Source organism: Podarcis cretensis (genome assembly GCF_951804945.1).
Source record: "Podarcis cretensis genome assembly, chromosome: 10".
Classification (NCBI taxonomy): Eukaryota; Metazoa; Chordata; class Lepidosauria; order Squamata; family Lacertidae; genus Podarcis; species Podarcis cretensis.
Genome location: NC_137179.1, coordinates 22,117,168 through 22,131,448, shown reverse-complemented (window position 1 = coordinate 22,131,448; position 14,281 = coordinate 22,117,168). Strand labels below are relative to the sequence as shown.

At 43.2% G+C, this 14,281-nt stretch overlaps 1 protein-coding gene across 8 annotated transcripts in view; it reads left to right on the top strand.

Moving 5' to 3' along the window:
- The window catches only part of DGKI (diacylglycerol kinase iota), a 251,072-nt gene extending 246,181 nt beyond the window's left edge, over nucleotides 1-4,891 (top strand). For all 8 annotated transcript variants that reach the window (XM_079992291.1, XM_079992288.1, XM_079992294.1 and 5 more), the window contains 3 exons: nucleotides 616-652; nucleotides 3,565-3,664; nucleotides 4,240-4,891. In XM_079992291.1, coding sequence (XP_079848417.1) covers nucleotides 616-652; nucleotides 3,565-3,664; nucleotides 4,240-4,356 — 254 coding nt within the window. In that variant the 3' untranslated portion in view covers nucleotides 4,357-4,891. The remainder of the gene's footprint in view (nucleotides 1-615; nucleotides 653-3,564; nucleotides 3,665-4,239) is intronic.
- The last annotated feature ends 9,390 nt before the right edge of the window (nucleotides 4,892-14,281 follow it).

Here is a 14,281-nt window from a genome sequence, read left to right as displayed (position 1 = left end):
GAAGGAGCGTAACTACCCCCATTGTTCAGCCCAGACACTGAGGTCCAGCTCCGAAGGCCTTCTGGCGGTTCCCTCCCTGCAAGAAGTGAGATTACAGGGAACCAGGCAGAGGGCCTTCTTGGTAGTGGCGCTCACCCTGTGGAATGCCTTCCCATCAGATGTCAAGGAAATAAACAACTATCTGACTTTTAGAAGACATCTGAAAGCAGCCCTGTTTAGGGACGTTTTTAATGTTTGATGTTTTGTTGCGCTTGTAACTCTGTTGGGAGCCACCCAGAGTGGCTGGAGAAACCCAGCCAGATGGGTGGGGTATAATAAATTATAATTATAAATATTGTTGTTGTTGTTGTTGTTGTTGGGAGCCACCCAGAGTGGCTGGAGAAACCCAGCCAGATGGGTGGGGTATAATAAATTATAATTATAAATATTGTTGTTGTTGTTGTTGTTGTTGTTGTTGTTGTTGTTGTTATTATTATTATTTTCCACTTAGTGTGTTGATATGTACCACCTAAAGGGGAAGGAAGTGAAAATCCTCAGCTTGCCCCTGAATTGGAATCCATTTTGTGTTGATGAACTTGAGGATTGCCATCTGATTTACCTTGTTTCCTTTGACAGGTCCTTCCGAGTTAGTGGATATGACAGACAGTGAAACGTAAGTCCTGACCACTTGGCTCTTCTATTTCATTGGTTTCATTCCAACTCACTTTTAGGTGTGTCCATTGGTCTCCTTTATTTTTTTAACCAAGCACCTCTTAAAATAATCCAAAAAGCAGTGACTTCCTGCTGTTTCTTTCCAGTTGCATAATGTCTTTCCTAAACTGCAAAGCATATGTAGATAAAGGGGCAAGCTTCACATTGATCGATGCAGATCTTTTTCTCTAGCTTCTTCTAACTTCCCTCTTGTACTGCGAATTCCGGTGGTTAATGCATAGAAAACACAGAGAGTAGACACTGAAAAGATAGATTTACTATTCCCCTCTCTTTTGTATTATATACTGAAATGGAGATTCTAATCTAGGGCAGACAAGCCAGTGTGGTGTAATGGTTAGAGTGTTGGATTAGTAACTGGTAAATCAGGGTCCAAACCTCCACTCAGCCATGAAGTACACTGGGTGAGCTTGGGCCAACCACTGTCTCTCAGTCTAACCTACCTCACAGGGTTCTTATGGGGAAACAAATGGGGAGGGGAGAGGAGAGCAATGTACACCACCTTGTGCTCCTTGGAGAGGAAAGGCAGTACAGTGGTACCTCGGTTTACAATCTTAATCCATTCTAGAAGTCCGTTCTTAATCCGAAACCTTTCTTAAACTGAGGCACACTTTCCCTAATGAGGCTTCCCACCATTCGGATTCTGTTCTTAGACCAAGGTAAAGTTCACAAACCGGGACACTACTTCTGGTTTTCGGAGTTTGTAAACCGAATAGTTTGTCAACAGGGCTGTTCTTAAACTGAGGTACCACTTTATATAAAATGTAATAAATAAATGAAATCAGGGTGGTGTCCTTCAGATGTTACAGGCACCATTCCCTCCACCCCTGTTCATTGGCCATCTTGGCTGGGGTTGATGGGAATTGGAGTTCACAACCTCTGGAGGGCACCCTGTTGACTTCCCCTGTTAATCCATAACAGTCATTGGTCCCCGTATGTAGATGAAAGCCAAATGATGCAACAACCTTGCTGAAGTAAAGAAAGTATGTCTGTGGTCACAGCCTAGATGGGAGGTTGCCCAGGAACCCTGCGTATGCTGTCCTGAGTTCTGTGGAAGAAATTGAGGGGGGGGGATGAAAACAGAAAAGGAGACAGAAGCCAGAGAGTAGAAGTTACTCCAAATTAATTAATGCAGCTATGAATTTGTGTATGTGACATTAGTCATGTCTTAATTCCCCCCCCCCCGTGTTTTCTGCTAACATTATCCTAGTCATTTTAGTAGAAATGTTCTGGAAATAATATCTGGTTTCTCCTCACTGCACTCATTGTCTGAAGAAAATAAAAGGGTATAATATACCGTATTTTTTGCTCTATAAGACTCACTTTTTCCCTCCTAAAAAGTATGGGGAAATGTGTGTGCATCTTATGGAGCAAATGCAGACTGTGCAGCTATCCCAGAAGCCAGAACAGGAAGAGGGATCACTGCTTTCGTTGTGCAGCAATCCCTCTTGCTGTTCTGGCTTCTGAGATTCAGAATATTTTTTTTCTTGTTTTCCTCCTCCAAAAACTAGGTGCGTTAGAGCGAAAAATACGGTAGTTTTTTGTGTTTGTTTTATAGAGCTAGCATTGAAGTTAAGTGAAAATTTGTCTCAGAATATGCTTTGATGAAACGTGAATTTGAAAAATGGAAAAAGCATGGTTGGTGTTGGGTTTTTACCTCTGGTGTTATGCTGTGACTATCAAAATCTCTGCATTTGCATCTTCTTATCTGAAAGTTGATGCATTATATTCTGAACCTGTTTGTATCTGATACGAAATCCATTCAGCTGCCTATTGCAGAATCCAGTTTATGAAACATCAAAAAGCCCATTCCCAAGAAGTTACTCGCACCCTTGTAAAACTCACCAGAAATTCTGGGAGCCAAGAATCCTGTTCTGAAACATCTTCTTAAGTGCCATCAGTCATCCCTCCTATTAAACACAAAGTGCTTAGCTCGAATGTGGTACTAGATTAATTAATGCCCTCTGGTGTCTTTTTGATGGCTGCTGTAACAGCCTAGGAAGAAAAGAAAAGGGAGAGTAGGAGAAAAAGCATTCCCAAGAACCCTAGAGCTCCAGTGCTTCCAAGTAATGCAAAGATAGCTAATAGACTTTGGTTCTGCTTAGCTTATGCCAGCATCTCTCTGCCTTTGAAAAGGAAAGGCACAATTTATTCCCTTCTGTACCTGCAAAGGTTCCAATATGGGGACTCAAATAACCTGTCCATTAGACAGCCTATGAGAATTACAATTTTGCATTTGCAGGCGCTGCTAAAGCCTTTGATTCAAGTCCAAGCAGAGACATGGCCTTGAAGTTGCCTTTTGATATTAATTTAAATTGGAGCACCGAGGTTTCGACATAATGCATATCTTTTTTTCCAGGATGGTGAGAAAGGAGTGCTCGAGTTGGAGTGTGTCACTCAGTCCCCAAAGGCAAAGAACTGTGTGATATAAATGATTCCAGATTTAAAGTGTTTTTCAAAAAAAATAATAATTAAAGAGCATAACCCCCAGGCAGAAGCCAAACAGACTGGCCAGAGGATGTGGGGGGAGAGGGGTAACCCAGAGGCAGGAAAGGGGGAAGCTCACTACTGTTAGGGAATTCATTGAACAGGGCGGGGGGGGGCATTATTGTAGCTGGTTCAAACTGGAGCTTTAGTCTGGACAGCAACTTAGCATTCAGTACATTGCTTTAAGCATGTGAATAATAATAATAAAAATAAATCCATGAACACAATTGACAGCACCAAGGAGCCAGAGATCAAAACTTAAAAAAGTGTCTGTGTCAGCAGTACTTATAAGGGTGCCCTGGTAAAAGTGATTAATTGCAAAAAAAAGAGTGTTTCTTATTGATAGTTTTCTCTGTTGTACACACACAGGGGTGAGACGGCACTGCACAAGGCAGCCTGCCAGCGCCATCGTGGCATCTGCCAGTTATTGGTGGAGGCAGGAGCGTCATTGAGGAAAACGGATTCCAAGGTAACCAAACCAAACAAACCCATTTCAACAATGCTGTGGACAAGTGAAACCAACATGTATCCACCTCAGCCAAAGAAACGGCAAAAGCGTATTTGGGAAGTGCCAAGTGAACATTTTATTTATTTATTTATTTATCTATTCATTCATTTACAAACTGTTTCAGGAAAGGCCCTCACAGACATTCATTATAATTAATTTACTTCCAAGTAAGTACGATTGAGACTACGGTCTCTTAGCAAATCAGTTTCTTTACACGGACTACCGTTGCTTTAAACCAAGCGCACACCTTTGTGACCAATCAAACCAAGGATATCTGGTGGGTTGCTCTGTGTGATGACTCATCTACCCACCTGCCTGCTCACCATTATAAAAAACAACAACAATGGGGCTGTCAATAGGGCTACACAGGATACTATTCTAATTTCAGTTATTCACATCAGAGGGTAACGCATTTGTTGTAGCCAAACAAACCAAGCATCTGTTTGGTTTGATGCTGCTCAGTGTTGTGTTGTTCCCCAGGCTATTTCTAAGCCCCTCTTCTCTTTGTTTGTCTGTCTGTCTCTCTCTCATTGTAGGGTAGGACACCTCGAGACAGGGCGCAGAAGGCTGGGGACCCAGATCTAGCTTCGTATTTGGAGAGTCATCAGAACCACCAAGTGGTTCCCCACGAGGACCTAGAGACTGCAGTGTGATATCTGTGGTGTGTGTGAGAGAGAAAACCCTAGGAGATCATGAGGCTGCGCCTGAGACGTTCTTGGGTGTCATGTGAGGAAGGAGCTAATGGAATCCATGCATCTCTCGCTCTCATGCAAAATATCTGAGAAGATGCCACCAATTTCTAAGGGCTACGGAGACTTGCCACGGAACTCTCATGTTCCCAGACGTTAGCCTGCGGGGTAGTAGAAGGAGACTCAAAGGTCTGTGGAATCCATGGGCCAAGGAAACTTACTATTACTGCTCTCAGCAAGTAGCATGAACATCTCCTGTGTTCCTCTGTAGAAATTACTTGGAAAAAGAAGAAGGAAGGAAGGAAGAGTGCAGGGGAAGAAACAAAGTAACACAGATATCCATAATCTCACCAAACATTTTCCAACTATGACTCCTTGCCATGAACCTTTTGAATTTCCTTATGTTGACCCAACATTTTTCCTTCTTCACGCTTGCTTTCCACATTCCTTCCCCTTCAGTTTCCACAGTTGCACCTCAGTAAAGTGGTGTTTGCTTATCGGTGTGCTAAATCTTCATGGCTGCTCGGGAGGAAGGCAACGCTTTGAGGTGAGCCCTGGGTTTCCTTGGCAAGGCTGCACCTCTAAATAATAAGTTCTCACCTCATTGTCCTTCAGAGATTGCATTGCCAGATCGTTGCCATATTGAATACGCACCAGAGCTGTTTCAGAACCCATCACAAAATGTATTATGAATTTGAGAGTGCACAAAGGCTACAATGTAATGGTGGACCTGACAGAACTAGATCAGGTTGTAGACTTATCTCAAAGAGTATGCTACTCTTACTCAAATTCCTTTGGCATCCTGCAAAATTTCCCAGATGTTTGGTTTCAGGAGGAACCTCCACAAATTTGCTTCAGAGTTTGTTTTTGGCAAAATCTGATCACAACCTATGGATGTGCTGAATTTCCCCGAGAAACTGTGCTCATCATAGTCACTTTGGGGGCCATTCTAGTAAGACATCTCAGCTCCCTCTTTGCTGACCACAACAAGCTGGCCATGCTTTGTCCTGAATCTTGTCTGGAATTAGCCACATTTGGGTACTTGAGAAAACATTTTTAGGCTGCAAGAGATCAGAGAAAAATAAATAGCCATGCAAAGTATTTGATTAATGAACTTCAGCTTTTGCTTTTAATGACTACTTGAAACTAAACTGAAAACATTTGCTGTCAAAACTTGGCTTGCTAGCAACAAGAAAGGGATGAAAGTCACATAAATCTCTCTCTCACTTTCTCTCTCTCTTGTTCTCTTTTTCTCACTCACTCACGCTCTCTCACACAAAACATACATATATTGACAGTGCAGTGTTAAGTGTGTTTGCTCAAGTCTCTCCTAATTCAGTAGGGAAGTGTGTTAAGGACTGCAGCCTAAAATTTCCTTATGGTGGAGAATATCAATTGCTGTATGCATTCAGACATACAGAAGTAAAAAAAAAAACAACGTTCCCAATAATTATGGGACAAGTGGTATGCAGTTGCTTTGCCTCTGCTGCTTTCTTTAAGGTAAGAACTTTGTGATGAGGCCTGAAATGATGCCCTCATGCTATATTTCCTGTCTCTAGGATATTACCATAATAATAAACCCAACAGCTGCCTTGCCCCATTTTTACATGAAGCATATGGTATTAATTGCCACAGAAGCAGAACATTTCAGCCTGATTTCCCCCCCCTCCCCTGCCAATTCTGATCAGAAGAAAAAGCAAAGCCCAACCCTAGGATAAATTCGGGAATATTTTGCTGCTGGGAATAATAGTTGTATCTCTTGCAGTGTGACTGCCCATAAATCCTCTCACAATTGCACTGAACAAAATTATGTTGTGAACCACCTTGAGATCTGCGGATCGAGGGGAGACACAGAAATAATAATAATAATAACAACAAAAATACCCACCAGAGTATTTTACTCCAGCATTGGACCCACTCCCATTTCAGGGTCATTCCCCAGGCTTGGGTTGACATAATCCCAGTGCAGATGAACCTATTGTCCACAAAACCTTGGGGCAGACACCAGCTGAGCTGTGCTCCCTGGATCTTTCTGATCTTTTCTCTTATGGGGGGTCTAACAAAGAACTGTCCCCATGTATTTATGTGGCCATTCTATCTTCTGTCCCAAATGGAAGAATGAGGACTGGGCAGAACACCATAGTATTCTAAATGTGGTTTGCTTGCCATAGCACCAATTGTATTGGCCCGATGCTGTATATACTCAGTATTTGACAGTAAACTCTCTGATGCAGTTACAACAAATGAAGCAAGACAGCAAGGGGTTTGCTTAATTTAGCAAGTTTAAGATGGTAGCAAGAGGCTCCATTGGTACGAGGTACTCCCCATTAGCCATTAAAGCTATGTGCTTCTGTAGGATATCAAGGTGGAGTTAACGAAAAATATCTTAGGGCTGCTGTAGCTCATAGGGGGTTGGCTTTCAATTCCATTGTGGTTTTGATTTCCCATAGCCAGAGTCCAGCTTGATCTCAGCCTCTCTCAGTTCAGCCTGTGCATCCAATTCAGGACATGATTATCATTTGCTCCCCACCCCACCCTTCCACTACAGATAGAAAAGGATGTTAGTGTCAGAATGGTAGCATTGTTCTTCCTTTGCAAAGGCCACCTTCCTCCTCCGGGAGACCCACACCCACCCACTGGGAGCTCAGTCAGGGGCAGTCACTGTGTAGCGGAAACAACATCCAGCATGGGAGCTGGATCAGAAATTGGCATTTAATTGTGCCTTTTAATATTCAAGGTGTCCGGAGGCACTTTGCAAAAGCAACATGTCAGCAACTGGCAGCCAGCATATCAACTGTGAGCTAGATAGAACTGCTATTATGTTCCTGAAATAGCTTAAAAGCAGCCAAGGGTGTTTGCATCTCTCTTTTCCCTCCAATGAGGAGAGTGGTTAGGGCTGAGATTCTATTGTGTTTATTTCAGCAGAGCCACGGCCTGTAAGGAACCCCACTATCCAGCAGTATTGTAGTCAGGTCTTGTTCCACAGAAGCATGATGGAACACAGCATTAGGCAAACACTGTTTATGGTTAAGAAGCAACATGCCTGTACAACCACACTGGGAGCTAGAGGACCGTGGCGACTGCCTTTGTGGTAAGAGAATTTTACCAACCCCTTCCCAATGAATGGAAATGTGGTGGGGAGCATGGATCTTATGAAAATGAGCTGCGTGGCATCTTCAGGACTATTTATTGTTTAGGATATTTGTTGATCCCTCTTCCTCCAAAGTTAACTCGGAGTGATGTATATCAAACATATCAACATCATAACACAAGCAACAGTAAAAAGAAAGATGGACAACTCATTAAAACACTGATTCAGATATTTCTGCTGAATATCAGTCTATTGAACAATGAGATCAGAGCAACATGTATGGTCTGATTTATCCCTATTAAGGCTCTCAACAACCCATGCACAGGACCTAAAGTCTTCCAGTTAGTTTTGGGGCAGTGGAGGATCTTAAGGTCTCATTTTTCCGTGGCTCTGTGTGATGCCAAAATTTGGTGTCTCCCGCACTCCATTCAAAATAATAGTTGCAGCATCTCCTGTGGCACCCCTGAGACTCCTCACCCAGTATGACCCAACTGGTCATGCTCCCCTAAATCCATCTCTTTTGGGGGCTAAGCAGGGATTGGAAACCAATTTGCCTGGTTTGAGTTAAGGAGTGTGCTCTGTTCACTTCATCACACTGGCTTTCTCACTTGGCTGTCCATTTTCTCCTCCAGTCTGTACTTCACTGCCCTGGTGTGTCCATGCAAGTTTTTGATAGCGCTTGGATTTACTGGCTGAGCACATCCGATCTCTACTCCGAATCCAGCAGAGCATGTGACACAAGCCATATGGTGAAATGTTGGGCAGAAAGCTTTAAAAAGCTCATTTTTATTCCAGTGCAGCCACCTGAACATCTGGCATAGTGCTAAAGCACTGAACCGGCAGTGTGTGATACTGCTTCAAGTCATGGCTGCATGCCCACTAGTCATGCCCATGTCTGTGTTGCAAAAGGAGCAAGATATATGTATGCAGTCCAAGGAAAACATGACACACTGAATCAGTGGGAGATTTTCCGCACACCTGCATCTTCTTAAAGGTGTACTCTCCTTCCACAAGATTTTACTTTAAACTCTGAAGCTTAATATACAGTGGGATAAAATTCTTTGAGAAGCACTGCAGAGGAAGATAAGGCCTGTCTCAGATGTCAGCAGGAACAGAAAGGTCCATCTTCTGGTCCAGAGAACAGTCAGCAGCCAGTTGCATAGATGAATCTCTCTCCTCTGATAATGGTGGTCAAAGGAATCTGTGATTTTCTAGATTTTCTAGACCACACCTCCATTCATCCCTAACTATTAATAATAATAATAATAATTTATTATTTATACCCCACCCATCTGGCTGGGTTTCCCCAGCCACTCTGGGTGGCTTTCAACCGAATATTAAAAACAATACAGCGTCAGACATTAAAAACTTCCCTAAACAGAGCCACCTTCAGTTGTCTTTTAAAAGCAAAACATATTTTTTGCTCCATAAGACGCACCTGACCATAAGATGCACGTAGTTTTTAGAGGGGTAATGCAAGGAAAAAAAAATCTTTTTAAAGGGAGCGCTGAGCAGAGCCTGTATGCATCCCAGACTCTGCTCAGCGCTCCCTTTCACGAGCCACGTGGAGCGTGTGTGCGGCGCTTGCAGGCTTTTCCTCAGGTGGGAGAAGGGCAGCCTGTCACTTCCCCCACCTCCCGCAAAAGCCAGCAAGAGCCATGTGCTCTTTAAAGGGTGCACGGCTCTTGGGGGATTTTCCCTGAGGAGGGAGAAGGGACTGACTTGGGGGCTTTTCCCGCCTGCCTCCCGCCTGCATTCGCTCCATAAGACGCACACACATTTCCCCTTACTTTTTAGGAGGGAAAAAGTGCGTCTTATGGAGCGAAAAGGCGTCTCCGTGTGCTGTGCTGGCTCGCCAGATGCAGCTTTGTCACGCTGGCCACGTGACCCGGGAGTGTCTCCGGACAGCGCTGGCCCCCGGCCTCTTAAGTGAGATGGGCGCACAACCCTAGAGTCTGGCAAGACTGGCCCGTATGGGCAGGGGTACCTTTACCTTTTATGGAGCGAAAAATACTGTAGTTGTTTATTGCCTTGACATCTGCTGGGAGGGCATTCCACAGGACAGGCACCATTACCAAGAAGGCCCTCTGCCTGGTTCCCTGTAACCTCACTTCTTGCAGTGAGGGAATCGCCAGAAGACCCTCGGCGCTGGACCTTTCCAGATGTCTCATGGTTGGTTCACTAGAACACTGGGCAGGTGGCAGGATTGTGCGTGTAGGTGAAGAAGGTTTGTTTATGGCAAACAGGTTTCATGACATAGCTCAGTTGACTTTGGTCATTTGCTAGGGGACTATCCAATCTTCCCATAAGAGAACTGTACAATTACATCACTTGACCATGGTGGGATCTTCACATGACCTGCTCAGCACACACAGAATGCAGTCTTACCCAGAAAGAGATACCCAAGGAGATATCCATTTGTTTGAGCTTCCCCTTCCCTTTGAATCCCATCTCTCAGAGCTGAGTCTCATTTAAATGTTGTACTTGAGTCTGGAAGCCCAAGTCTGTGTGCCTCATCAAAAAAAATGAAGGTTGCATGCATAACTCTTTCTCCCCCCTCCTCCTTTTTGGTAGCATTTCTCTTTAAAATGCACACAAATGGCCAGAGATCAGCCAAAAGACCACTGGCACATTTTTAAACCGCACATATGCACCCTCCTTACTTGACATGCATTTTATACTCACATATGGACACCCAAGTTCAAACCATCAGATGAGACTTGGCCCTTAGCAACTGCTGAAGTCTTTGAAAGGTTGGGGAAAGACTCCTTATTCATGTGTGGGGCTGGAAACCCACTTTAATGTAAACAATATGAATTAAGTTTAATTTGTTTTTACAAAGCTGGTGTATTTGGATGACAATGCACTTATAAGAGGAATATACTTCTTGGACTAGTAGGATTTATCTTGGCCTTCCACAATCTGGTGCTGTTTTGGCTCACAACTCCCATCAGCCCCAGCCAGCATAGCTAAGTTGATTGGGACAGATGCAAGTCGCTGGGCTAAAAGCTCCAGAGGGCACCAGGTTGGGGAAGGCTGATTGTAAAGTATAGCCATCTACAAAACTGGCCTGGTCAGGACCTGATGATGTGAAATGTGGCTAATCCTAGATTGTCTTTGTTGCATTTTGGTTCCATTGTAACTCTTAAAACGGCTGTCCCATTCTACAGTACGGCGGGGGCAACAATATTTCATGTTATCAATAGATCACAATAAATGTGATTCTCTTTTGGAAAAAAAATAATGGTTACGGTGGTTTTTTCATGTTTTGTCAATTAATGTGGATGTGTTGATAATACTAACTTCATAGTTACTCCTATCATTGTACATTTTTTTTTTAAAAAAAGCTTACAAAGGATAAGAATAACCGAAATGTATCTTAGAACCTTTGCAAAGCGTCTGAAGTTCAACAGGGAAGGGGTCTGTCTAACCTCACTCAGGAGGGAGTTCTACAACAGTGGGCCCACAGCACCGAACTGCATGGCTTCTGGTCATGTGCTGACTGGGGCTGATGGGAACTGGGGCCCAAAACATCTGAAGGGCACCAGATCAGTGGAGTTTGATCTAGATGATAAAACAGTAAGATTATTTCATGCCCAAAAGAGTGACATATGGCTGGATGCTTTTCAAAAGCTGAGTTACCATCCCTTCCTAAGCCCAATCGCAACTTGTGTTGGGCTAATCAGGACAACCAGCCTTGCCCTGGTGTTTCCAAGTCACTAACCTGGCCTGGGAAAGGATGCTTTTCTAGACCAAAAGGGAAGCCTCCCTTAAAACACAAAGTGCTCTTTGTTTGACATCCACATTAGTAATTCAATGGACCTACAGAAAGGATTTGTATTTCAAAATGGCAGATCAAGGAAAGGGAGATATTGAACCAAGGCCACTATGAGAACATGGATGCCATTTTGCAATCTGCATTTATTTATTTTTATTTTTAAAAAGTCCTCATGAAAACTCATCTGTGAATTTCTCCTAATATATGCATCTTTCTAATACAATTTCACATAATATATCAATTTTTGCAAAGTAATTCCTCCTAATATAATGCATTTCATGCTATTTTCACCAGTATATGCACGCTTATGCACTCTTTACCCCAGTATATGCATTCTGTGTACCACTGTGAGATCTTATGTTGAAGGGTGGTATATAAATTTAATAAATAAAATAAAAATATTTTTTCCTTGGCTGGAGATCCACAACACAAAATTCAGAAAAATGTGGATTTCAAAAAGTGTCTGTATTTCTGTTCACCTATTGCTTTGGAAATCAGGTAGGTCAGCCTGTAAATGCAAACATAGTCAGATTTCTCCCTCGTTCCTAGCCCTGGCCCAGTGTTTCAGAAACATGGCTGTAAAACAGAAACAGCCTGGTTAGTTGGGGTATTGGAATGCAATTTCCTTCAAAGTTAATTTCTGGAGCAACTCATCCAGTGGGCTCCTGTGAGAACAGGAATGCTGATCCAGGAGGACTCACCTGATGTCTTTAACAACAAAGGACAGCCATGGTTTGTTTTCTTGGCTTCATTGTTCCTTGCAGGCACTTGGTTTCTGCATTGCTCTGTTGCCACATCGAATTTATTGCCTTGAATGCTATTAAAACTATTATGTTATGGGTGCAATATCTAAAGCCTGGCACGCAGAACTTATCAATATCATCATTCTGTGTTACAGAAGGGACAATTTTATATGGGCATGAATAGTGTTTTATGAGACTGTCATTACACCTAACTGAGTGGCAATGTGCTCTGATCGATAATAGAAGCCAGATTTATGTCTTTGACCCTCTGTTTTATTACCGACTGTGGGAGATGAAGTTCAGCAAGGCATTGTTTGTCCATCCTATTAATTATAATGCTCTGGCTCTGAGCTGTTTTCAAATCCAGATTGTCATGAATGTCATTGTGCAGGATGCATTCAGAATGCATCAAATATAAGATTGGTGACACCTGGGTTGCCAGTAGTACATGTGCAAAGGACCTAGCGGCAGGGCTTTTTTCCCCAGCCAGAACTCAGTTCCGGTACCTCTCAGGTGGGTGCCATTGTCATTATGAGAGAACAAGGGAAGCATTTGTTGTGAGTTCTGGCACCTCTTTTTCTTGAAAAAAATAGCACTGCCTAGGGGGCTTAGTAAACCGCAAGCTTAACATGAGTCAATAGTGTGATGCAGCAGCAAAAAAGTGAATGTTATTCTAAGCAGAAGTATAGTATCAAGATCAAGGGAAGTCATAGTACCACTCTATTCTACCCTGGTTAGACCCCACCTGGAGTATTGTGTCAAGTTTGGGGTGCCAGAGTTTAAGAAGGATATTGACAAGCTGGAATGTGTGCAGAGGAGGGTGACCAAGATTATCAATGGTCTGGAAACCAAGATTTATGAGGAACAGTTGAGGGAGTTGGGCACGTTTTGCCTGGAAAAGAGGAGACAGAGAGGAGATACGATAGCCATATTCAAATATCTAAATGGCTGTCACATGGAAAAACTGCCAGGACAGAGGGCTGCTGGAGTGCCTTCTTGTATGATGGTGTGAATTCATTGTAAGAACACCAGGAATTGAGAATTCCTCATAATTCCTGATGGTCCTGGAGCAGGCAACTTCAGTCCAGTAATCATTGTGAGCTGCTGGGGAGAACTGTGTACTTTGAGAATATTAAAATGACTTCTTCGAAGAGCGCATAGTTAAACCGTGGAATTTGTCCCCATAACATGTAATGCTGGTCACCAATAGGGATGGCATTAAAAGAGGATTAGATAAATTCATGGAGACTAAGCCTGTCAATGGCTACTAGTTATGATGGCCATGTTTTTCCTCCGCTGTTGGAGGCAGTATGCTGGAAGGGACCACAAGGGTCATCTAAGTCCAACCCCCGGCAATACAGGAATCTTTTGCCCAACATGGGGCTTGAACCCATGACTGAGATTCAGAGTTTCATGCTCTATTGACTGAGTTATCCCAGTGGCTAGGAATAATGGGTGAAGAAAGAGCTGTTGCACTCAGGCCCTGTTTGTAGGCATCTGGGATGGCCACTGTGAGAACAGAATGCTGGACTAGACGGTCCTTTGGTCTGATTCATCAGGGCTCTTCTTATGTCATCACACATGAGGGGAAGAGAGGATAGGGCATGTTTTATAAACGGCTCCTGAATTACAGCTGGCACATCCCTAGTGATACTGCTGGAAAGGAAGTTTTGAACCTTCCCCATTTTCTTTTTCGAACATTTTTCAGTCCCACAATGAAAGGCGCAAGCTGAAAAGGAGAACAACAAAATATGTCTTCAGTTAACATTTTATGAGCATCCAGAGCCCCAGAACTTGTTGATATCATATCATTCAACCTCACATCTGTTCCAAGTGCTGCAATAATACCACAAAGGGCTCATTCATGCCATCTGACCACACTGCAGCGTATCCCTGAGATGTGTATCGAGGGGCTGCTAGCTGGCAGAGAAAAGCTGTGGAGGGCAGGGGGAGAGTGGCAATGCTGTGCTTTAATCCAGAACTGGAGTTCAGATGGAATAGATGAGTTGAGAGAAATGTCTGCAGAGGTTGTTTTCTCTCTCTCCTGTAAGTGGAAAAGTATTTTTTCTTTCCTGTTTTTGTCTTCAATTCCCACTGCATACAAAGCCAACTTGATCACTGAGTTCACAAACAGAGGTTCTCAACTGGAGTGGAAAGAACAAAAATAGAAATGTTAATTTTTTAAAAGATACACTTTCTATCTTGGAGACTCTTGCAGAATTGTATAAAATATAAATCACGAAGTAGAATGCTGTCAAGTGATTGCTTTCCCCTCTC